At 33.7% G+C, this 26,118-nt stretch overlaps 1 protein-coding gene and 1 long non-coding RNA gene across 2 annotated transcripts; one reads left to right on the top strand and one right to left on the bottom strand.

Moving 5' to 3' along the window:
• Positions 1–1,581: 1,581 nt before the first annotated feature.
• On the bottom strand, positions 1,582–3,241 carry LOC142231040 (uncharacterized). Its single transcript, XM_075301662.1, has 3 exons — positions 2,809–3,241; positions 1,837–2,355; positions 1,582–1,760 (listed from the first exon to the last, which is right to left on the bottom strand). Exons 1-3 carry the CDS (start codon positions 3,239–3,241, stop codon positions 1,582–1,584), a joined length of 1,131 nt encoding a protein of 376 aa, XP_075157777.1.
• Positions 3,242–21,556: 18,315 nt separating this feature from the next.
• On the top strand, positions 21,557–22,003 carry LOC142241423 (uncharacterized). The gene is made up of 3 exons (XR_012723628.1): positions 21,557–21,589; positions 21,721–21,786; positions 21,916–22,003. It is a non-coding gene; the product is annotated as an uncharacterized LOC142241423 (long non-coding RNA).
• The last annotated feature ends 4,115 nt before the right edge of the window (positions 22,004–26,118 follow it).

Here is a 26,118-nt window from a genome sequence, read left to right as displayed (position 1 = left end):
ATGTTCACTGAGCCAACGTGGTTGCAGGTTAAAATGTTACATGGTCGCCGCAAAAATAGCTCCTTTCATATTATTTTGCTCTTCCAATATGATTGTGACAATCATGTTTCTTCTCTCTATACCTAACCTACACACTGTAATGCCAAGCTTTCTACAGAATGGTCGAATTTTAAATAAAGCTCCGATTTGTGGAAATATCGCCCGAATTGGCCAAATAATATATCAAAAATCACAAATCTTGTTGAGATCTAACCAATATCCTTGTAAACTCACCACTGCTAAGTAGCAAAATATTACACAAATTGTCCTATATCTCGAATACATATGTATCGCCGCTTTAATTTTAAATTCTAGCGATTTTGTAGAAGTACAAAAAATTGTCTCCAAATCGTTTCAGATATAAATATTTGTATATGGGAATATAAACCTTGATAATAACTCCCAGCAAATTTGAAGGAGTTGAGATGGTAACACAAGTTTTGGTCTACATAATGGTGAAGGGTATAATATAGTCGGCCCCGCCCGACTTTTGACTTTACTTACTTATTTTAAAATAACTTACAAATACAATTACGATCAATAACAACTAAAGTATGAAAAAATAAACTATATAGAACATTATCCTCCTAGAACTAATTTTTTTAATTAAAAGTTAATTTTGTTAAACATTACCTGCATACAATAATAGGTTGCATTCTTAGGTCCAGGTTGCAGAGTTACAATCTTCTTTTGCCGTTGTAGTATTTTTGCATAAAAAGGGGTATTGCATAAATAGGGGCTCTGCAAGTTTAATTTTAGTAGCTATTCCTTTTCTAAATTTCCACACATTGAATAAAATTTGAACAAAGAGACAAAAATAATGGAAAAAGCAAAATAATATTTGGAATTATATTGAAACATTGCAAATTCTGGAAATAAAAAATATAAATGGAAAATACAAATTTTTATTATACACATTTATTGCGATTTTCAGTGGAAAACTGTATTCACATTTGACACTTCCTTACCTTAAATAAATGTGGATTGGGTTCCATTTTTACAATACCGCAAAACACAAACGCAGGTAATTCCAAATGCATTCTGTCATATATTTGGCAATTTGTTGTTGCACACTTTATTTATTTCAACCCTTTTGTATACACTTCACACAAAAAATTATAACACTTAATTGAATTTGGAAATGGATTAATGATTCAATTATTTATTTAATCAAATCCGAAAAAATCCACTTAAAAAATTATTGATATTTATTATGTTTCCAATTAAAATATTAATTGATTCAATCAATTTTTTAATCAATTCGGAAATAATTTTGAATCACAAACGTGATTGAAAAATTTTCCGTTATCAATTAAACATGTGATTGATTCAGTCACCTTTGTGATTGAATATGTCGAGGAATATTTAAATACGCTTTTTTAAGTCTTAGAAAATTCAGTTAAAAACTATTTTATCTTTTCTATATTTTAAATTATTAAAATTTGAAAGCAAACGTGATATGTTTCATATATCTAAAGTTTATTTTTTGTAAAGTGTGCTGCCACACATACTCCCCCCAGAGGTTTTTTTTTTATAAACCCGCTATTTGAATCGCACAGGTGGCCTTCGGTTTCGTGTACTTCTTCCCAAGGTTGGCTCTGGTGGTGTGGATTGTACATTCGGTACGGGGACAATTGCTGGGTCTTCAGAAATATCAGTGTTAAATATAAATGCGGGTTTAATGCGATCGATTGAAATGACTTTCTCTTTTCCATTGATGTCTAAGGTAAATAATTTATCGGAACGGCGAATAACTCGAAATGGTCCACTGTATGGGGTTTCCAATGATTTCTTTACTCCATCGTTTCGCACGAATACGTGTGTACAGTTTTCGAGATGACTTGAAATGAAGACAGTTCGATCTTGTTTGTGAACTGGAGTTACAGGGTTGAGATCGTTCATTCTTTTTTTTTTTTTGAGCTGTGACGAAATCTTCTGTAGGTGCTTGATTTTGCGTTTCTGTTAACATATCTCCAGGCAATTTAATAGTTGTTCCGTATGTGAGCTCGAATGGGGATGAATTGATATCTTCGCGGATGCTTGATCGTAAGCCGAGAAGTACTGTCGGCAGAACGTCTAGCCAATTTTTGGTATTGTGGCACATCAAAGCTGATTTGAGTGACCTATGCCATCGTTCCACCATTCCATTAGAACTTGGGTGATATGGTGAAGTTCTGATACGGGTTGCTCCAAGAATGTTAACTAATTCCCTGAAGAGATGCGACTCGAATTGACGACCTTGATCTGTGGATATTTTTGCTGGAACTCCAAATCTTGATATCCACCCACTATAAAAAGCTTCGGCTAACGTTGACGCTGTAATATTTTGAATTGGAATGGCTTCGGGCCAACGTGTAAAACGGTCGATACAAGTGAGCAACTAGCTGTAACTTTTTCATAACGGCAGTGGGCCAACTATATCGATATGAACGTGATTGAAACGTTCGGTTGTTGCGGGATATATCCCGATTTTGCTCTGTGTATGCCGATGGACTTTAGATTTCTGGCACATGATACAATGTTGGGTCCATACCTTTATATCTTTCTTTAGATTTGGCCACACAAATCTTTTTTGTATGAACTTCGTAGTAGCGCTGGCTCCACAGTGAGACAAGTTGTGATATTTTTCAAAAATAAGTTTCCTTAGATTTTTTGGTATGTATGGTCGTGCAATTTCTGTAGAAATGTCACAATGAAGTGGAGGGTTATCGGGGGAAATTTGAACAATCCTTAATGTAAAGGAATGAGAATCGTGGTTTTCTAGTAAACCTTTTAATTCCGTGTCGGATTTTTGCGAATCGGAAATTTGATTGTAGTCGATCGAAGTTGGCATTGAAAGTGTTGATATTCGTAACAAAGCATCAGCTACAATGTTTTCGGAGCCACTAATGTGTCTGATATCTGTAGAAAATTGAGCAAGATAGTCCAAATGGCGAAATTGGCGAGGAGTTGCTTTGTCTAGATTTTGTCTAAATGCAAATGTTAAGGTCTTGTGATCCGTAAATATAATAAACTGACGTCCTTCGAGCATATGGCGGTAGTATTTTACGACAGAATAAGCTGCAAGGAGTTCGCGATCATACGTGCTGTACTTCTTCTGTGTGTCGGAAAGTTTTTTTGAATAAAAACTAAGAGGTTTCCAACCTTCTGTTGTTCTTTGTTGTAAAACACCGTCTAGGGCGACATCAGATGCATCTACCATCACGCATATTGGCAAGTTTTCACTAGGATGCGACAAAATAGTCGCATTTGTAATGTCGGACTTGCATTTCTCAAAGGCAGCTTTCGACTCATCGGTCCAGACGATCTTGGTTTTGTCGTTTTTCTTGTTTCCTTTTTGGAAGCTAGTGAGTGGTAGTTGGGTGGCAGCTGCTCCTGGAATAAATCTTCTATAGAAGTTTGTCATTGCTACGAAGCGTCGAACTGCGTTGCCAGAATTGTTTCACCAAAAACCGCTAGATTTGCCCAAAAACATAGCTAAAAAAGCTAAAAAATGCTAAAAAATGGCTAGAAAAAAAGCTAAATTTTTTTGTATCAAAAGTCACATTTTTGATTGAAATTTAACAAACTTAAAGGCTTTATTTCACTTACAATGCATATTATTTTCATTTTAATTCCACTTCTGTGAGACTGTAACAATATCTAAGGCATATTAGCTCTGTTTGGGTATTCGATACATTTTGATTACTATCACAAATTTTTTACTGGAAGTCTTTCGTTTTGTGGGAGCTACCTTCCCAACACCTCTATTTTATTTACTTGTTATTTTAAAATATTAAATGATCTAAGCATGCTTTGGATTTGGTAAAAAAATGATTTGTCATTTTTTTAAATAAAATTTTAGTTTGGATTTGAAATTGTGAAAAATTCGAAATACATTACTTTTATTTAAATTGTAGAAAATACCTATAGTTTACATTTCCCAGTAAAAACATTATCCTTTTCTTCATGAGCTATCAAAGTGCTTTAAAAACGTGCTAACGCCAACTTAAATTTCCAAATTCAGACTCGACTTCAAGCAGAAATTATTGTATATATACGTTTTTAAAATAAAGTGTTGAAAAACATCTTCTATTTTTGAACGCTATTTTGGTTTGTGGTTAAGATGCAAAAACTCCTAAATTGGCAACGCTGGCGTCGAAGCTCTTTAACTGCTGTTGGTAGAGGGTAGTTTACAATGGCAGATACTTTTTTGGGAAGTGGTCTGATACCTGCCTCCTCCACAAGGTGTCCAGGGAATGTTACAGAACTTTTACCGACTTTGCATTTAGCGACGTTTACCATATTGTTGTAGTCTGGTGAACAACTTTTCTAAGTGAATTAAATGTTCTTGTTCATTTGCGGAGGCAATCAATATGTCGTCTAAATATGGGAAATAAAATTCTAGACCGTTTAATACTTCATGCATGAAGCGTTGAAAAGTTTGTCCGGCATTACATAATCCGAATGTCATGAAGTTGAACTCGAAGAGTCCAAATGGGGTCGTAATCGCGGTGTTCGGAACGTCTTCAGGCGAAACAAGTATTTGGTTGTAGGCTCGTACCAAATCAATTGTTGAGAATATTGACTTCCCTTTAAGGCCATGAGAAAAATTATGAATATGAGGTAGTGGGTATTTATCCTTAACCGTTTGCGCGTTGAGAAGTCGATAGTCTCCGCATGGTTTCCACTCACCGTTTTTTAGGAACCATATGTAAAGGACTTGCCCAACAGCTTTTTGATGGTTTACACAGTCCTTGATCAACCATGAACTGGAATTCTCGCTTTGCTATGGTTAATTTATCTGGTGAAGGCGGCGGGGTTTTGTTGATACTGGAGAGCCTGTTGTCATTATGATGTGTTGGACGTTATGTTTCACAATTTTATTACGTCTGGATTCATTTGTGATGCCGGGGAATCTAGCCAGCAATTCGTGATATTTGGAGTTATTTAACAAAGTTTTTATTTCAAAGTAGTTCGAAATTTCTTTCACTTCGCCTTTAGTATGCAGTTTAGTTTCGGGGTCGATCAATATGTTTTTTTTACATCAACTAATAGACCGTAATAGAGGGTAGAGGGTAGTTTACAATGGCAGATACTTTTTTGGGAAGTGGTCTGATACCTGCCTCCTCCACAAGGTGTCCAGGGAATGTTACAGAACTTTTACCGACTTTGCATTTAGCGACGTTTACCATATTGTTGTAGTCTGGTGAACAACTTTTCTAAGTGAATTAAATGTTCTTGTTCATTTGCGGAGGCAATCAATATGTCGTCTAAATATGGGAAATAAAATTCTAGACCGTTTAATACTTCATGCATGAAGCGTTGAAAAGTTTGTCCGGCATTACATAATCCGAATGTCATGAAGTTGAACTCGAAGAGTCCAAATGGGGTCGTAATCGCGGTGTTCGGAACGTCTTCAGGCGAAACAAGTATTTGGTTGTAGGCTCGTACCAAATCAATTGTTGAGAATATTGACTTCCCTTTAAGGCCATGAGAAAAATTATGAATATGAGGTAGTGGGTATTTATCCTTAACCGTTTGCGCGTTGAGAAGTCGATAGTCTCCGCATGGTTTCCACTCACCGTTTTTTAGGAACCATATGTAAAGGACTTGCCCAACAGCTTTTTGATGGTTTACACAGTCCTTGATCAACCATGAACTGGAATTCTCGCTTTGCTATGGTTAATTTATCTGGTGAAGGCGGCGGGGTTTTGTTGATACTGGAGAGCCTGTTGTCATTATGATGTGTTGGACGTTATGTTTCACAATTTTATTACGTCTGGATTCATTTGTGATGCCGGGGAATCTAGCCAGCAATTCGTGATATTTGGAGTTATTTAACAAAGTTTTTATTTCAAAGTAGTTCGAAATTTCTTTCACTTCGCCTTTAGTATGCAGTTTAGTTTCGGGGTCGATCAATATGTTTTTTTTACATCAACTAATAGACCGTAATGTTTTAAAAAATCTGCACCGATAATGGGGTGCGATACGTCTGCACGAATGAAATTCCACTGGAAGTCGCGGCGGAGTCTTGGGGATATAACGACGCTTCCGTAAGTCTTGATTGGTGTTCCATTTGCAGCGAAGAGTGAATATTTTTGTGGTTGACAGTTTCCATTACCGGGAATAATAGATATATCTGCCCCTGTGTCGATTAAAAAATGGATTTTTATTGTCTTATCGTATATAAACAGGCGATTAGTTGGTGAAATCCGGTCACTGGTCGCCTCCAGTGACCGGTTTAATTGTTTTCCGAGTGTGGTTCCCAAAACGTCGATGATAATAACATATTTCGTGCTGAGAACTATCTCTTTTCTTGCTTCTGGATCGTCCCCTTGAAGATTTCCAAGAAAGTCTTTTCTGTGTCTCGATTTGTTTGCACATTGATGTAAAATCAAATGCGTTTCCTTGTATGACTTCTGATACGCTTCCGGAAGTGGACATATCGGTTATTTTATCAGCCATCTTTGCAAGATTGTCTAATGGTTCGGTAGAAGTTGATAAAATCGCTTGTGAATGAGAAGGTAATCTTTGCATCCACATGGTTCTAAAAAAATCTTCGGTGACACCACCATTAGATAGACTCCTCATCTCGCGCAACAATATACTTGGTTTTTTCTGACCAATCTCCATATTGTTAAGAAGTCGTTTTATGCGATTTTCCTCAGACACAGAAAAATGTTCGATCAGCCGATTTTTTATCTGGGAATATACATCATTAGGCGGATTCAAAACTATATCGCTTACGTGGGTTAGCAGTTCGGTGTCCAACTCTGCGATGAGTATGTGGTATTTTGTCCGTTCAGCTTCAATTTGATATAGGGCAAATTGAGCTTCGACCTGGGCAAACCAAAGTAATGGGTGTTCTCTCTTAACGGCATGGGATGGTAGTTGAGTCGCGGAAGACCCATCTCCAGATTCGTTCGGCATTGCTACGTCGGGGTCACCAAATTTGTCGAGGAAAATTTAAATACGCGTTTTTAAGTCTTAGAAAATTCAGTTAAAAACTATTTTATCTTTTCTATATTTTAAATTATTAAAATTTGAAAGCAAACGTGATATGTTTCATATATCTAAAGTTTATTTTTTGTAAAGTGTGCTGCCACAAATAGTTTTGAGCGATGGAGAGAAAGAGCAACAAAAGAACAAGAGAATGTGTATTTTTTCAACAACACGTGATGGAGAGATCAGTCTGTGGAAGTAACTCGTAACGAACGGTTGGATTTTTGTCAAATGAAAAACATGATTGGCGACATTCTGTCTGCTGCGTTCGAAATGTGCGCATAAATATTTTGAATACAATAACAAGTCAAATAAGAGGGTCGAAAAAAAAATAAAGTGTGCAACAACAAATTGCCAAAGGAATGCATTTGGAATTACCTGTGTTATGTTTTGCGGTATTGTAAACATGGAAAACAATCTACATTTATTGAAGGTAAGCAATTGTGAAATGCAGTTTTCATTGAAGCTTGTTTATAGTAAACGGACTAAAATAATATATTTTCTTATTCATTTTCTTTGGTGATCAGTTTTATTTAGTCAAATTGGGCAATCCACCATTTTAATAAAAATCATTTAGTATAACAATATTTTTGTAATCAAAAGGTGGGTTTTCGTATTAAACTTTTAAAAGTGTAAACTTTGTTAATCCTAGTTCTCTTAAAACCAAGAGCGGTATGGTTCGTTGGAACACCCAGAAAAAAGTGCCTTCGAAACTAAAGGAAAAAATTTTCATCAATATAGTTTATCCATTTTATTTCCATTAAGGTAAATTTTTGTGAAAAATAATAAAATTTACTCGTTTCAGTAAAAAAATCCTAAACTGTAAGCAGTTAGGAATAGTTCATTAACTAGAATAAGGCATGGAATTTTACTCATACTATTTTCTTCGCTGGGTATAAGAATTTACTACTGAAAAAGAAAATTTTATTCACCGATAACAAAGCATTCGTAAAAATAAACAAAAACCGAACTAAAACCAAGTTTCCTCAAAATTAGTAAAATTTCTTATAAAATGATAATTGCGACTTCCTTTATAATAGAAAGTTTTTCATACATACGAACAACACTTGGCATAGAAAAATATTTTAGTTCATTCGTACTAAGAAGTATGCAATCCTTTCTTAAGTATACAATCAATCCTTAAGGAAACACACTTTTTAGAATATAGGAAATTTTCCTAAATTTCTATTGTCTACCTGTAATCGATACCTGTCATCGTAATCGATGTGTTTGCGCGTGGGTGTAATCGATATATTTGCGCGCCGGTTGTTTTTTTAGTTGGAATCGCGTTGTTTTGGTATACGGATAGATTGTTAAAAAATAATATGGTAAAATAATATAATAAATAACAAATAAAATATATAAAATATTTGTTATTTTAAATTAGTGAGAAAAATTTTCGTTTTTTTAAATAAATCTATCAATGTTCGTGATAGTGTATAAAGAAAGAAAACACCAGCAGAATAACAACCCTTTCATTTGTCTTCATTTTGGAATCTTCAATTATCAGGTAATATTCAGTGACGCTAACCTTTTGCAACAAAAATGTTTTATGATTTTTTATATTTGTAGGTATTGAAATTGTAAAAGGAGGACAAAATCGTTAGGCAGCAACTTATTAAAAGTGAAAAGTACAAGAAGAAGAAAAAGTGCGTTTTACAGTTGATAATATCACACGGAAATTGGAAATAGTGGAATAATAAACTAATATTTCAAAGAGATTCGATGCTGTTGATTCTTAATAAATATATTCAATATATTAATAAAACATGTCTTTTATTGAAGATAAAATTGCTTATAGAAATAAATAAAATTGTACTTAAAAACGAAGGTAAGCAGTTCTAATTATGAACACATTTACCACAAATGTGTAAGATTTGTCGAAATGAATGAAAAAATTTCAATAAAATCATTCCATATATGAATTCAAATTAGTTAAATTTTTTCATTCTGTAGTATAGTGGTATATAAATATAGGAAAATGTTAACTAATATATGGAATGCATTATTCCTAATTTCTACGAAAATCACATCGTTCAAACAAATAAAAATGTCTTTGGCGCTATACGAAGTTCAACTTTCTTCACAATGAGTTCATTTTAACTTAATGAAGGGGTCACTTTTTTCTGGGTGAAGATTCAACTTCAAGTTGCGAAGTAGCGTTGGCATTAAATTGCAATTTAGTTTTACATGTCTTGAACCCAAGTAGAGAGCAGCATATCTGATACATAACTTATGAGCAGCAATAAAATCTCTATGCAATGGTAAAACATTTTTTTCTTTTGGATTTAAAAATAGTAAAATTTCCGAAAATAATAAAAATATGTATTTTCCATTTATATTTTTTTATTTCCAGAATTTACAAATTATCATCAATATGGAATAATGTCAAATAGTACAATGCTTTGCTGTTATTTTTGTCTCTGATTGGTTCAGATTTTAATAGGCGATTTCAATGTGTGGAAATTTTGGAAAGGAATTGCCACTAAAATTAAATTAAACCGAGCCCTTCTATGCCAAAAGACTATCAAGGCAAATGAAGATTATAACTAAGGAACTAAGAGTTCAGGTAATGTTTAACAAAATTAACTTTTAATTAAACAAAAATAAGTTTTAATTGTTCTATTTACTTTCAGAAAAACTAATTTAGCTTACTGGTTGCTGACTTTTTGGAAATCTAGGCACATCTACATATTAGAAGGAGCATGCTGACATGGTTATTATGATAAGGAAGATATTGATTTATACAGTTTATTTTTCCACCCTTTAGTTGTTATTTATAGTAATTGTATGTGTAATTTATGTTATAAAAAAAAACACACACACACAAATGACAAGAACCAAATTCTTTAGCCTATTGCATAATTCGCAAACATGAAATATTGAATATGTTTTATAAGAAACGTATATTTTCTCCTATTTCAAATAAAACTAAATAAGATTTTGGGGGCGCAATATATATTTTTTTATTGAAATTTATTGCCAATTTCAATTAATTCTTTAATTGAATCAATCAAATAGTTGATTGATTTTTTCCGCGAAATTAATTAAAATTTTAATTGATTCAATTAAAACATTGATTAAATTTTATGTCAAAAACCAATTACTGTTTTAATTGATTCAATCACACAATTAATTGATTCCGTGATAAAAGTCAATTAAATTTGTAATTGAAAATCATGTTGGTTTTCAATCAAAATGGGTGATTGATACTATCATTTTCGTGATTGAAGACATTTCAATTAAAAAAATGATTGAATCCGCGAATTTCGTGATTGAAATAAAAAACAATTTTTTGTGTGTTGTTATTGTGTTCAAAATATTTATGCACACATTCCAAACGCAGCAGACAGAATGTGGCCAATCAAGTTTTTCAATTTACGCGAAAAAACCGAACCGTTAGTTACGAGTTACTTTCACAGACTGATTTCTCCATCACGTGTTAGGTTAGGTTAGGTTAGGTTAAAGTGGCAGCCCGATTAAATTTCAGGCTCACTTAGACTATTCAGTCCATTGTGATACCACATTTAACTAAAAGTACCTATTACATATGGGCACTTCTAGTCTTAACCACTGAACCTTCTCTATTATTAACTTTTGTGGAACCAACCAGATTGCTCCAAAAACATTAACAAACTGCTTAAGTTAACGTTTTCCAGGTCAGCCAGTAATCTAAAGCTATATGCTCCTAAAATTCGCTTACGCCTTACACAAAAAGCAGGACACTCACACAAGAGGTGTTTAATTGATTCCTTTTCCTCCACGTCATGACAGCTTATACAATAGTCATTATACTTCGCACCCATAGTTTTTGCAAATTCGCCTATCAGGCAGCGACCCGTTATAGCAGATATTAGGAGTGCTATCTGACGCCTTGAGAACACTAGCATATCTAGTGTGCGGTTTAAGTTTAAATGGGGCCATATTTGCTTGGTGTCGTTACAACCCTTGCAATTTTCCCATCGAATATTGGCCATCATAACAGCCTTCTCACGCAGTAAGAGCTTGCAGGTAGCCAGAGGCATACCAACAGATTCTAGTTCCCCTGGAATATGTAAGGTAGTTCCTAGCCTTGCTAACTCATCTGCTTCACAGTTCCCCGGTACGTTCCTATGACCAGGCACCCATATTAGGTGAATATTGTACTGCTCAGCCATCTCGTTGAGAGATTTGTGGCAGTCTATGGCCGTTTTTGAGTTAAGGAACACAGAGTCCAAGGATTTTATTGCAGGTTGACTGTCTGAGTATATATTAATGCCAATATTTGTTGGAACATTACTTCTCAGCCAATTAACCACCTCTCTTATTGCCAATATTTCAGCCTGAAAAACACTACAGTGATTAGGTAATCTTTTCGCTATTCGAATTTCCAGATCTTTAGAAGATACTCCGAACCCCACTTGTCCATTCAATTTGGAGCCATCAGTATAGAAATCTATATATCTTTTATTCCCCGGGGTCTGTGTACACCACGCCTCACTGTTGGGAATTAGAGTTTCAAACTTTTTGTCGAAAAGTGGTTTTGCCAGGGTGTAATCCACTACGTTAGGCACTCTGGCATTACTTTGAGGACCGAACTATGACCGTACATTTTTTCCGACCACAGCGATAGCTCGCGCAACCGCACAGCCGTTGTTGCAGCTGACTGTTTGGCCAAAACGTCTAAAGGCAATAGATGTAGCATGACATTAAGGGAGTCTGTTCCTGTCTTACTAAATGCGCCTGAGATACATAAGCTCGCCATACGCTGAACTTTATCTAAACAAGTCGGTTTCTGAAGTGCGGCCACCAGACTACAACACCATATAGCATTATAGGTCTAACCACTGCCGTGTATAGCCAATGCACAATTTTTGGTCTTAGTCCCCACTTTTTCCCTATTGCCTTTTTGCACGAGTACAAAGCTACCGTGGCTTTTCTCGCCCTCTCTTCAATATTAAGCCTAAAATTCAGCTTCCTGTCCAAAATAACGCCAAGGTATTTTGCACACTCACCAAAGGGAATTTCAGTACCCCCTAAGGAAATGGGCCTAACCGTGGGAGTTTTGCGATCTTTGCAATACATGACTAGTTCTGTCTTTGCTGGATTTACACCAAGACCATTATCTTTCGCCCATTTCTCAGTCATCCGGAGAGCTCTCTGTATAATATCTCTGATTGTGGATGGGAATTTTCCCCTGACTGCTAGCGCCACATCATCTGCGTATGCCACCACTTTTATCCTTTCTTTTCCTAGAGAAACCAGAAGGTTGTTTATAGCAACATTCTAAAGAAGAGGTGATAGAACTCCTCCTTGGGGAGTGCCTCTGTTCACATACCTTTGTATGTTTGCTTGCCCTAGTGTGGCTGAAATACGTCTCTTCATTAGAAGTTCGTCTAACAGCCTAAGAATACCTGGATCAACATTCAGAGTTGTCAGTCCATTTAATATCGAGCTCGGATGGATATTATTGAACGCCCCTTCGATGTCTAGAAACGCCACGATTGTGTATTCTTTGACAGATAGTGAGCTTTCAATAAAGCTGACCAGTTCATGCAATGCGGTCTCAGTAGACCTGCCCTTCGAGTATGCATGCTGTCGTTTCGAGAGCAAACCTGAATCCACGGTAGTTCTAAGATACATGTCTATCATCCTCTCCAGGGTCTTAAGTAGGAATGACGATAAGCTGATTGGTCGGAAATCCTTCGCACTCGAGTGAGAGGCTTTTCCTGCTTTAGGTATGAAGACGACTTTTGTTTCCCTCCACTTTTCTGGAATATATGCTAAGTTTACACATTGTTTATATATCACCGTCAACCAGGGGATAATTCTTGCAGCCACTGCCTGTAACTCCGCCGGAGTAATTCCATCAGGTCCGGGGGATTTGAATGGTCCAAAGCTATTTAAAGCCCATTTTATTCTAGATTCCGACACAATTTCCTCGATAGGAAATGATCGCTGAGCCTCTGTTACACCGCCGGAACATGGTTCAACCGTCTGATTTCCAGGGAAGTGTGTGTCCAAAAGTACCTCCAACGTCTCCTCACTGGACGTTGTCCAATTTCCCTCCGATGTTTTAATGAAACCTGGAGCGGTGTTAGTGGATGCTAGTACCTTCCGTAGTCTGGAAGCCTCTGACGTATTCTCAATACTGCTACAGTAATCATCCCAAGAGTTTTGTTGAGGCCTTCTCAGTTCTCGTTTATATTCTCTCAGATTCATCTTGTAAGTGTCCCAATCCTCCGGAGCTCTTGTGGACTTTGCTTTGTTAAAGAGCTTCCTGCAGGATTTCCTCATATTACTTAACTCCGTTGTCCACCATGGCGGCCGATTTTTCCCCTTGGCTTTCCTCTAGGGCATGCAGCTTTCAGTGAAATGTTGAAGGCCTTAGTAATCCGCTCCACTGCGTGTTCGATATCTTGCACAGTGCCCATATTTGTCTCCGGCACTTCCGGTATCATCAAATTGAACGATTCCCTATACCTATTCCAATCAGCTTTCCTAACATTTGGCGGAAATATGGTCTTTGAAGTACGAACAGCCAATCTGAAACTGATGTAGCGATGATCTGAGAAGCTATGTTCCCTCAAAACTTGCCACTCAGATATCTTATCATTCAGTTCCGGAGAGGTCAACGTTACGTCCAAAACCTCTTGTCTGTTCCTGGTGACGAAGGTTGGTGCATCTCCCATCACGTGTTGTTGAATAAATACACCAGCGTTGCCACAACGAAATTTTATCTTGGACCAAATTTTTTCCAAAATCGGACCAAAATTCATACTAACGGACCAAATTTCCAATTTGTAAAGAAAATGCCTTAAAAAGTAATTTAGTGTTGTATATAGTGATAAGATTTAGCGGATGACATAGGAATCAAAACACCGAATTTTAAATTTTTTTTCAAATTTGAAAAATATACTTTTTGAAAAGGTCGAACTTTAAAGTCAATTTTAGTTGAAATCAAAAGTCGAATTCAATATTGCAAACAGTTGACTTAAACTTTCGACTTACATGGTTGTTAAAAACCACAACAGTCACGCATTTGGTTTATATTGGCATTGGCAAGCATTATTTTACTTCTTGAGAGAATACAATAGATCTGAATTTTCATCCAACTTGCTGTAGTGCTGCACCCTTAATTTGGTGCGTCAAGTGATGTCTACCATTTCAACTGTCGTTGCACTGAATTTGCATCAGCTGTGATTCGAATTCAGTGTTTTGGATGTGAATTAAAAAATGTCATATTTTGCCAAATAAAAATTTTTATAATTATACCCTAAACCACATAGTGGTCAGGGTATAACAAGTTTGATCGGCAAAAAAAATGTGCCTACCAGAAATATTGATTTTAGACCCCATTAAATATATACCGATTGACTCAGAATCACCTCCTGAGTCGATATAGCGCTTGGTGTCCGTCCGTCCGTCCGTCTGTCCATGTATTTGTTGTTCACAGGATTCCGGTCGCAATTATTAACCGATTTTGATGAAATTTGGTACAGGGAGTTTTTTGGACACAAAGACGAACGCTATTGAATTTGGAAGAAATCGGATCAAATTTAAATATAGCTCCCATATATATGTATCGCCCGATTTCGACAAATAGGGTCACGTTGCGCGTTTTTTCAAACGGATCGTCACCAAATTTGGCAAAAGGTAATCTTTTCCATCGCCCTTCAAGTCTGCAAAATTTCATCCAAATCGGTTCAGATTTAGATATAGTTCTCATATATATGTATCGCCCGATTTTCACAAATTTGGCCACAAAACCTTTATTTATCAACCGATCTTACTCAAAGTTGGCTTAATATAATCTTCTATAGCACTAACTATATGTGCAAAAAATCATTGAAATCGGTTCAGATTTAGCTATGCTCCTATATATATGTACCGCCCGATTTTTCTAAATTTGGCCCTAAAACCCTTATTTATCAACCGATCTTACCCAAATTTGGCTAAATATAGTCTTCTATAGCACTAACTATATGTGCAAAAAATCATCGAAATCGGTTCAGATTTAGATAGAGCTCCCATATATATGTATTGCCCGATTTTCCCAAATTTGGCCATAGAACCCTTATTTATTAACCGATCTTACTAAAAGTTGGCTAGATCCAGTCCTTTATAATACTAACTATATGTGCAAAATTTCATCGAAATCGGTTCAGATGTAGATATAGCTCCCATATATGTATCACCCAATTTTGAAAAATTCGCCCCTAATAACCTTATGTTTGACCATACAGGCCTCATTTCTTAACTGATCTTACTCAAATCTTGCACAAGGTAACCTTTTGTGGTATTAATCAAACCCGCAAAATATTATGGGCTCAATATTAGTGGCATACTAACCCCGTAGTTGCAATATCAACACAGTCTGTGTTGCTAGAAGTAGGGGAAATTCCCTATATGTAGGGTTTTTCTAATATTTAGCGTCTTGTAGGGACGTAGGGCCACAATGTAGGACATTTTCACTCAACACAATTTGTAATAATTTTTACATTTTGGTGGCTCTAGAGGAGGAAATTAGAAGCCGGCAAGGCTTGATCTTTAACAATGTGTGGTAAACTTTATTCCTGTAGAAAATTTTGTCAACATTTTATTTCTATAGAACACTTTGTCAAAATTGTATTTCTACACGCTCACAAAAAATCGCTTCTGTAACATATACTCCCAAACATATTTTGCTTCAAGCATATACATTTTTGGCTATTGCCCAAACATTTATATGTTTGATCTCTACCAATATATAATATGTTTGAAAGCATATTGGTCTAAACAATATATGTTTGGGTAGTCTAAGTTCCAAACATTTTGTATTATTGCATCCATATTCAATAATGTTGTCTTCCAAAAAACAATATGTTATTATGTGACCATATAATATGTTTGGAAGCATTTTGCACCCAAAAATATTATATGCTTAAAAAAAATTCTCCCAAACAATATTGTGCTCAAAATTTTATTTATTTATTTATATATTTACAATCATAATGAATTATGAAAATAAACAGGTAATATAGGTGCTAACAACATAGGTTTTCGACCTGAATGCTCAAAATTTTGTTTCTGCCCAATTGTATATTCCCCGACATCTTTCTCACTTCCACGAGATTTTTTAGTTCTTAGCACCTTTTTCTGTAATACAAACATTGTAGAAGAAATTATTCAATTTTATGATTTTTTTATTTTAATTTTACCTTTTGCCGGACGGGGATTCGAACAGCGGACCACACAGTTTGTAAGGATCAAAGAAGTAGCTGATCAATTGCCCAAGGAAAAATAAAATGTTAATTTTGTAATAACAAGCAACAACCACCAACTTAATTCAATATCGCTCCCTGTTAAATAGCGCTCCAAGCTACTAAACACATATATGTTTATAGGCTATTTCTAAATTAAAATATGTTTGCATCCAAGCATATTATATTTACAAAAATTTTATGTCCCAAACATAATATGTTCTAACATATTAACATATATGTCCCAAACATGTTATGCTAGTTTATGAACATTATATGCTTGCACTCAAAAATATTGTGTTTAAAAATTTGTGTTCCAAACATATAATGTTTATAGCCAAACATATGAAAAACAGTCTTTTTCATCCGTGTATAGAATTTTTTTTCAAAATATTATTTCTATAAAAAATTTTCTGTGGAATTTTTTCTCGAAATTTTATTTCTATAGAATTTATTGTTAAAATTGTATTTCTATAGAAAAATTTCTCACAAATTTGTTTATAGAAACTTTTTCCAAAATTTTATTTTTATAGAGATTTAACAAAAAAGATTACTAATTTGGGTAGAATTCTACCAACTGTAGCAACCGTGGTGGTAATACAAATTTATATTCTAAGTTATATACGTTGCATATTCATGTTTTAAGATAATAACGTACTTAGAACCATTTTTGTTTTGTAAATCTTTTTAAATTTAACGAAAAATATAGTAGGGAAAATTGTTTGGGAATGTATGGGAAAGTAGGGAACTTTTTTTGTCCTTATAGGGTAAACCGAACATTTTCCCTGGCAACATTGACTATGAGCTATAGTCAGATTGACACAAAGCACCCATAGACATGTACCCCTTAATTTTCTTAAATATGCAACTGCGGTTTATCTCCCAGACCTATATGTTACCCCACAAATGCTTATGATTACTAATTCTGTAATGGTGGTTTAGGGTGGTTTACTTACTTGTTTTTTAATGATTTTTAATGCATTCTAACGCTTGGGTCAAACGTTTGAATTAAAATATTTCGAAAAATCCGCAATATTTCTTGAATGGATTTAGAATTTTTTTCGACAATTTTCAATAATTTGTACCATTTTAGTAATGCTTACTCTGTTTTTAACCTTTTTCAAACAAAAAAAATTAAATTTACCCATTAAAACTAAGAAAAAAGCGAGTTATAAATAATTGAATTAAAAGAACTTCCTGTGTAGTTGAAATAAAGAACATCTTTGGGGTACATCTTTTGGAAGTGCTTTTAAAGCTGTGCCTTTGGAAGAACTTCCAATTTTTTGCTGTGTTAATCCACTTCTGACACACATTCGACCTAAACGCGAAATTTGCATTCGATTTTCTTGAACGCTTATCCGGCGATTGAAATGATATCTAGGGTTTTTTTCCCGGTAACGGGATACCGGGAATTCCCGAGAAATTGTTATTTTTTCGCTGCCGCTTTCCCGGGTATGAAGTGCGGGAATTCCTGGGAAATTTCCTTTACAATATTTTAGGTATAATAGAGGGTTTTATATGGCAAATGACAGTTGAAATCTAGTTAAAGTGGATTTTGGAAGTGTAATGTGAATAACTATGGTACCAAGTCGTAGTAGTTGCCTTGTGGAACATACATAATCGTGGGTTCTAATCCAGAATCCAACGGGCTCCCAATTGTTAAAAGAAGTTTGCACTTCCTAATTTATGATTGTCATATTTCTGTAAACCGACATTCCGATAGACTGGTAGACTGAGCAAACCTTTAAAAACAACGGGACATTTTACATTGTGTAACCCACGTTAGCAATTGCATGATTTCAAAATTTCATAATTATTGCAAGGATGTTTTTTTATGAAATAAGAAAATTCCAACCTTTTTAACATAGTTACTTTAATTTCAAATTTATACCTTGTACACATTAGGCTTGAAATCTATTAAAATTGGGGTTTAAAGCTCTTATGTATAGGGCATACGACAACTGAAATCTAGTTAAAGTGAATTTTGGAAGTGTAATGTGAATGTCGTATTACATGGTAGTGTTTCCCTTTTGGGAATATTGACTGAACATGTGCATTTATTGACCCTGTTTAACGATGGTGAAATCGAAATAAGTTTCTTTCATTTCCAAACAGTTTTTTAGTGTTACAAAAAATCCCACAATATTAATAGTGTTCTTCCGAAAACTATACCGAAAGAGACTGCCTTAACCATTGTCAAAATGTTTTGTATTACAAAATATTTCGTATTTTAGTATGATTTATGGCTGATGTAAGAGAACAACATAATATATATATATATATATATATATATATATATATATATATATATATATATATATATATATATATATATATATATATATATATATATATATATATATATATATATATATATATATATATATATATATATATATATATATATATATATATATATATATATATATATATATATATATATATATATATATATATATATATATATATATATATATATATATATATAATATATTGTTAGTTGTCCAGAGAGCATCATTATCCTGACTTTAAAATAAGACCTGTGTAGACGAAAAGTCATTCCTTTGGCATTACACTTAAAAAGGAGTGTTTCGGCATAAGCCGGCTATCATGTAAAACCTTTTTTTCGGAAGGTTCAAGTGTGGTTTACTTTTGGGTTTAGTGATAAACTGATAATTGGTTGATAGTTTTGCTGCAAGTAAAGGATGCTGATGAGGAATGTGGTAATTCCGAAACGTGCGTCCATCCAACCATCTTGCAGTCTATACGGCTTTGCCCAAATAAATTTGACAAACATTCTTTTCCTCTGTTGGTTAAGCTAAACTTGTAGTTTAGTCAATGCATGGGTTTAAGCTGAAATCAAAAAACAACAACAATTATTTGTTTAAGATTTTTTCTTGACAATTTATTTTTGCCGGAATAACCACTCGACATGATGCCAGAAAAGCATGCCCTTGTTTTTCAGACCTAATACTGTGAAAGAAAATTTTGTTTCATGAAGGTCACCTTGACTTTAATAATTCTGAAAAATTCCTTAAAATTAAATAAATTGTCTTTAAGTTTTATGATTTTTTGTATCTTGATTGCAAAACAAAATAGAGTTCTAAAATAGGAGATGTTTTTCAACACTTTATTTTAAAGACTTTTTCTACTTGAAACAGTTTTACTCCTTGTGCAAAATTTGAAGCGATTCAAAGCAAAACTCTGGCCCTATATGGCCTCACAAGCCAAATTTTGTACAAGGAATAAAATTGGTGGTTCAGATTTGTATAGCCCCCATATAAACGTACATTTGCAGAAATGCATTATTTTACCCGAGTTAGTGATGTTTAGTGCATGTTTTTGGCCCATTTTGCTAAGCACCGGTCTAGATACATCATTTACCGGTCTAGAACTTTATTTTTATGTATTAAAAAAAAAAAACAAAAATTAAGAAAATTTTAAGTTTTTGGGGCAAGGAACAAATTTTTCAAAAATTCAGATTTTTTGGGGAATTAAAAATATGAATTGAAACCTTTATAACTTTTGAACTAATTATGATATCATTATGATTTTTATTGTTTTTTTTTGCAGATTTTAAGAAATATGGACGAATATACCATTCCAAAAATTGGTAACCAAAATCTCTAAAATCCCAAAGTGGGGACATATGTTAAAACAACGTTATTTTTTGTAATTTGCATATTTCTCAGCTGGTAGGATGTTGAAACCTTTTACAGTTAGTTTGTGGACAGATGTAGCTTTTTGGAAAAGAGGTCGGAGACACGGTGTATCAAATTATGTTACTGTTGATATCTTTATACGCACAGAAAAAAAGTGTCTCGTAAATTTAAGAAGATTTTTACAATAATTTATTACAAGAATTTTCCAGAATTTTAGTTCATTTTTCGTATCTTCAACGAAAATTAACTACTCGAAAGGAAATTTTACAAATTCTAAGTAGCAATCGTTTAGTTCATGGCCTACAAAATACGATGGAAATTTCCTTAAAAAATTTCTTAACTGGTAGTTAAAAATTCGTTTGTTATGCTATAAAACTACTTGTGAAATGTAAAGTATTTTCTAAATAATAAGTGCAATTTACTATAAGATTTTTTTGTATGAGAAAATATTTTTTTACGAAAAATGAACTTGAAAGTGGATAGCAATTTCTTACTGACAATTCCTATGTTAATAATTGTTGGTAAGAAATTACCCAATGAAATATTTTTAGTTCACATGTAATTAAATTTATAGACATTTTCGTCAAAAATGGTAGATAACATTTCATGAAAATTTTGCAAATTTTAAGTTAAACGTTTCATCGTTCATAAACTGGTGTGCCTTTACGAATATTATTCTTAGAGTAAATTGTCAGCAGATGCGATGAACTAATGCATAGTACAGAGATCTCTATCGGCATAGTGGAATGTGATTAATGTAAAGATGATGTTACTTGAGTTTTGTTGTGTATACATGAGCGTGGGGTTGTATTTATTTTGGTTCATTTAGTGGTTTGTGTGTGTGTTTATTATTCGCGAATGGTTTATTTGTCTGGATGAGGCGTTGTTTTCAATAAAGGCACATGTGTTTTTGTTGTTGTAGGAATGTTTTGGCTTTGCTTGGTTTTGTTTGGCATGCTTCAGTTGTATAGTTGGCGTTGGCGTGGGCTGTTGCATCTTTTAAGTAGGTATGCAACAAGGGAGTATAAAGGCATGGAATATTTTGGATTTTTGAGACATATATTGGTGTTTGTTTATTAAACCTTTTAAATGAAAGTTATTAATATTTTATCGGTAGTTTCGAGAAAAGTTATTAAGAATATTTAGGAAAATATGTTGAAATTGAAAGTGTATTGAAATTTTTATTATTCAATGTAAAAACTTAATATTCAATTCCAGATGAATTTGGAAAATTTTTGTTATATCTCAGCGTATAGTTTAGCCATAAATTGGTAAGTACTGTTTTTTTAATATGGCTTTCTTTTAAAAATAATATTTTTTATGTATATTATTATTTGTTAATTATTTTTTTTTTTTTTTTTGGAAACCAGTTTAATGTTTTTCTTTGTTGTAAAAGCAATATTTAATTTTAGAGCAACTCCAGATGGGTCCGAAAATATAGAATTGGTAAGTTTTCTTTTAAAATTTGGATTTCTTTCAACTAGAATATTTACGTTTTTATGACCTTTTTATCATCAAAATTATAGGTTTTTAATACCTTATTTTAGTATTTCTTTAATCAATTTTTTTGGAAACCAATGTAGTATTTTAATGTAAAAAAACAAATATTTAATTTCAGAATAACCCCTTAAAAATTTGAAAAAAATTTTAGTACTCCTTTGCTTGTAATTTAATAGTGAATTGGTAAGGATTCTTTAACTTTCTTTTAACCAGAATATTTGTTTTTTATGCATAATATTATTTTTTTTCATTAGATTTTTTGGAAACCTATTTAATAATTTTATTTAATGTAAAAAATAAATATTTCATTTCAGAATAGCCCAAATAAATTTGGACAACTTTTTATATTTCCCCTCAGCGTACAATTTAATAGAGAATTGGTAAGTTTTATATTAAAACTCTGGCTTTCTTTCAACTAGAATATTTATTTTATTATATCCTTCACATCGATAACAACACAGTTTTATGAGTTTATATAGAATACTTCATTATTTCTCTAATTGTTTCAGGTACCAATTTTATGAGATACGTTTTCCAAAGAAAAGTTGAATTCCTTACACCATTCGATAAAATGCCCCCAAATATGGTAAGTTACAAGCTAAAATGAAGAATTAAAATTATATTTCATTACATGGTGTTAATTTTTAACAATTTTCATTATTGTTTCCATTTTTTCCAGCAAGATATGTGAAAAAAAGGATAAGTCAAAATGTCCAAACAGCGGGTTCAAATGAACTACTCTCTGTTCCACGTGGTCATAATTTTTATTCACAAAAAACATTGTATTAAGAACTTTCATCATAAGTAACATCTGTTTATAGTCCACCTAGACACAATATAAAGTGTGAAAGATACAGGGAAATAATTGAGAAACACAAATATCGTTTTATAATGGGCGGTGATTTTAATGCAAAAAACACACACTGGGGATCCAGACTAACGACTCCCAAAGGTAAAGAATTGTTAAGAGCTCTCAAGCAAACAGGATGCAAATCAATTTCCACGGGTAACCCGACATACTGGCCAACTGATGCTTTAAAATGCCCTGACTTAATTGACTTTTTTATTACTAGAAAGATTGCCTTTTTCAAATTAGCAATAGAAGATGGTTATGAGCTCAGCTCCGATCATACACCAATATATTTAACTTACAAAAGTGCAAACATAAACCAAAACTACAATCTCCCCCTGACAAACAAGAAAACAGATTGGAACTACTTCAAATTTTTAGTTAGAAATTCGACAATGATTTCTGAAATTACAAACATCGATGAAATCGAAGATGAAGTGCTCAAATTTTCTAATAACATCCAACAAGCTGCTTGGAAAAGTACTCCACCATCAAACTTCCAAACAAATACACGAACTTATCCCTCCTACATAATAAATCTAATAAAATCCAAACGGAAACTCCGCAAAAGGTGGCAAATATCACGTTCTCCAGCAGACAAGAGAATTTTCAACAATGCGTCGAAGAAATTAAACAGAATAATTAAAAAATATAATGAAGAATGTTTTTATAAAACTATATCCAATCTTACCTATGATAGTAAAACTAACTATTCTCTTTGGAAAACTACCAAACAACAAACTAACAGACCAATTGATCAGAAAGCTCCACTACGCAATAGTAACGGAATATGGTTAAAAAGTAACTCTGAGAAAGTCCAACACTTTGCCGAACATCTTAAAACAACTTTTTCTAATTCACAATCAAATGGCGCTGATTATACGACTCCAACGTATCCTCTTCAAAACAACAGTCTAATGTCCCTGGAAAGATTTACTTTTAAGGAAGTATGGGATGCTATAAATAAAATCGAAAACAAAAAATCACCAGGATTCGACCTAATTAGCGGAGAAATTCTGAAAAACTTACCATACATAAGTGTAGCAAACATAACATCCATCATGAATGCCGCCTTGAAGTTAAACTACTTTCCGCTTTGTTGGAAAGTTGCCGAAATTATTATGATCCCAAAACCGGGAAAAAATCCCCACGATGTACAGTCATATAGACCAATTTCATTACTACCCGTGCTTGGAAAACTGTTTGAAAGACTTTTATGCAACCGATTGGAAACCATTATAACTTCGAAGAATATTATTCCATATCATCAATTTGGGTTCAGAAAACAACACTCAACGATAGATCAAGTTCATAGGGTAACAAGTTACATAGAAGAGGCTTTTGAACATAGAAAAGTCTGCTCTGCAGTATTCTTAGATATTTCCCAAGCTTTTGATAGAGTGAACCATGCTGGCCTTATTCAAAAAATTAGTACGCTACTACCACTTAAATTTTGTTATATTCTTCAATCGTACTTGGAAGATCGATACTTTAGAGTTCGTTACGAAAATTCATATAGTGAGTTACATCAAATTACATCTGGTGTTCCACAAGGAAGCATTCTGGGCCCCACGTTATACCTTTTGTATACCCACGACGTTCCGACGAGCGAAAACTGTTTCATAGGTACCTTTGCGGATGATACGGTCATCATGTCGACTGGTTTAAACACTGTAGAAACCAAACAAAACTTGCAATTAACATTGAATAGCTTATATAAGTGGACGACAGATTGGGATCTAAAATTAAACAGTAACAAATCAATTCACATAGATTTCGCTCTAAATCAAATAACATACAATCCTCTATTCATAAATGGAAACCAGATTCCTCATTCGCATTCAGCAAAATATCTCGGGATTACATTAGATTCCAAACTCAAGTGGCATGAACATATCGACAAAAAACAAGTAGAATTGAAGGCAAAATACCGAGAACTCCAATGGCTACTTGGACGCAATTCCATCCTATCTCTTGACAACAAACTTATGATTTATAACCAAGTACTAAAGCCTGTCTGGTTATATGGCATACAACTCTGGGGATGTGCAAAAGCTACCCATATTGAGAAAATACAACGCTTCCAAAACAAAGTTCTACGAAACGCGGTAAACGCGCCATGGTATATTAGGAATAGCGATCTGCATCGGGACCTGCAAGTAAAAACCGTAAAGGAAGAAATAGTAAACCTCGCAAAGAGGCATAATGAAAGACTGCAACAACATGTAAACATGGGAGCAGCAGAACTTTCTCAAATCGGCAACATGAGAAGAAGATTACAAAGATTTAAGCCGCATGACCTTATTACTCGCTTTACAACCAGTTAAATTTTGCTTTTAATTTATGAATCATTAATTAATTAACATTACAAAATTCCTTAACTAAACTACTGGTTAGTCACTATTGTATAAAGAGACTAGTTGTAGTTAATATAAGCATAGTATGATTGTAGAAATTGCTTAAATAAACAAAAAAAAAAAAAAAAAAAAATCATAAGTTTTTATAATAAAGTACTTTTGCTTAAAGAAAGTTTAATTTTAATGTATGAAAATTTTCATAATAGTAAAACGGTTTGTTGTTCCTTTAATTATTTAATTTCTCTGTACTGTGGAATGATTGATTTAAAAATAGTTTAATCGTCGACATTTTAAAGAGACTGTTAACCAATTTTTATTATCGGGTTTCCCACAAAATAAGCAAGTAAAACAAAATAATACTGACTTTTTAACTTGGTAGGGGTATATAAATCTTATGGTGTTGTAAAAATGAACTGAACTACAATGTTATAGATGAACTAACTTTAAGGGCTAAATCATGGTCAATATTACTACAGTTTAGTTCATTTTGCAATGGAAAAGGGTTCACTGTTTTTTCAGTGCGTTCAAAGGGTACAGAATTATTTCCAAAAAAGCGATTTGGAACCACTGTGCGTCCTAGACAAAGTCCTAGCCTGCTGCTGCCATCACCCCCTACGTCCACATTTTTATGCCGTTCCCTATTTAAGTTTTTAGAGCTTGTGGTGATAACTCTATACAAAGGCCTCAATTCGATTGTAGGCCCACTCATTTAATTTTTTCAAAAGTTGCAGCAAATTAATACTATGCGAAATAAAAAACTAAATCCACTATTTAGATATTCGATTGATAAACGTATTTGATGTGATGGATTGATGCCTTCACTCCAGTCAGATTAGTGTTTGTTATTTTACCAAATGCCATTGACATGGTTTGGGAATTTTCTTCTTGTTGCTTTGGTTTACTTTCGAACTTGTCGAATCCTCAATCCTGTCATGCTGATGTATTTGTGTACACGTGTGAGGCTATACGCATAACACAAACAGAATGGATGTAAATCTGTCTGTGTATGGGTGAGTATGCTTTTATGCAGGAAAATTGGGGTTTTTGTTGTAGTGGTTACCCAAATACGAATAACTTCTTGTGTCGTTGTTGTTTTAAGAAAACCTTGTCCATTGGCTCATAAAATCGCTTCCGGTTATGCTTGAAGTAAGATTAACTTGTCGTTTACAATTTCTCTTTGATTTGTATTCTTCCATATCTAATGGAATACTCTATGCACAGTGCTTCGGAAGTATTTCCATTGTAAAAGTGGGCACACGCAAAAAAAATAATTCTTTCCTCCCAAACGAAATTTTAGACAAACAAACATCGTTTTCCACTTTCTATTCGCTATAAGGAAGTTTGTCTGGAAGAAAAGTATATACTTTTTGTGATAAACGTTGATTCTTTTAAAGGATGTAAAAACAATTTCATAAAGTCATTTTTTTTTAATTTTCTGTCTAATTGCATTTGCCCGCATATAAATGTTTCGCGATTGATGCATTGGGCCTTTTGTGCACATATTT

Source organism: Haematobia irritans, chromosome 1, assembly GCF_050003625.1.
Source record: "Haematobia irritans isolate KBUSLIRL chromosome 1, ASM5000362v1, whole genome shotgun sequence".
NCBI classification, from domain to species: Eukaryota; Metazoa; Arthropoda; class Insecta; order Diptera; family Muscidae; genus Haematobia; species Haematobia irritans.
The sequence above is the reverse complement of the archived record's forward strand: the minus strand, read 5'-3'. Positions and strand labels throughout refer to the sequence as shown.

Excerpts from the sequence above, each read along its gene's own strand:
- LOC142231040 (XM_075301662.1), bottom strand. The coding sequence starts at position 3,241 with ATGGTAGATGCATCTGATGTCGCCCTAGACGGTGTTTTACAACAAAGA. Across the intron at positions 2,356-2,808 it reads ATCCGACACGGAATTAAAAG|CGTCAACGTTAGCCGAAGCT; the intron begins GTTTACTAGAAA and ends AAAATATTACAG. Across the intron at positions 1,761-1,836 it reads TATTCGTGCGAAACGATGGA|ACATCAATGGAAAAGAGAAA; the intron begins GTAAAGAAATCA and ends TATTTACCTTAG.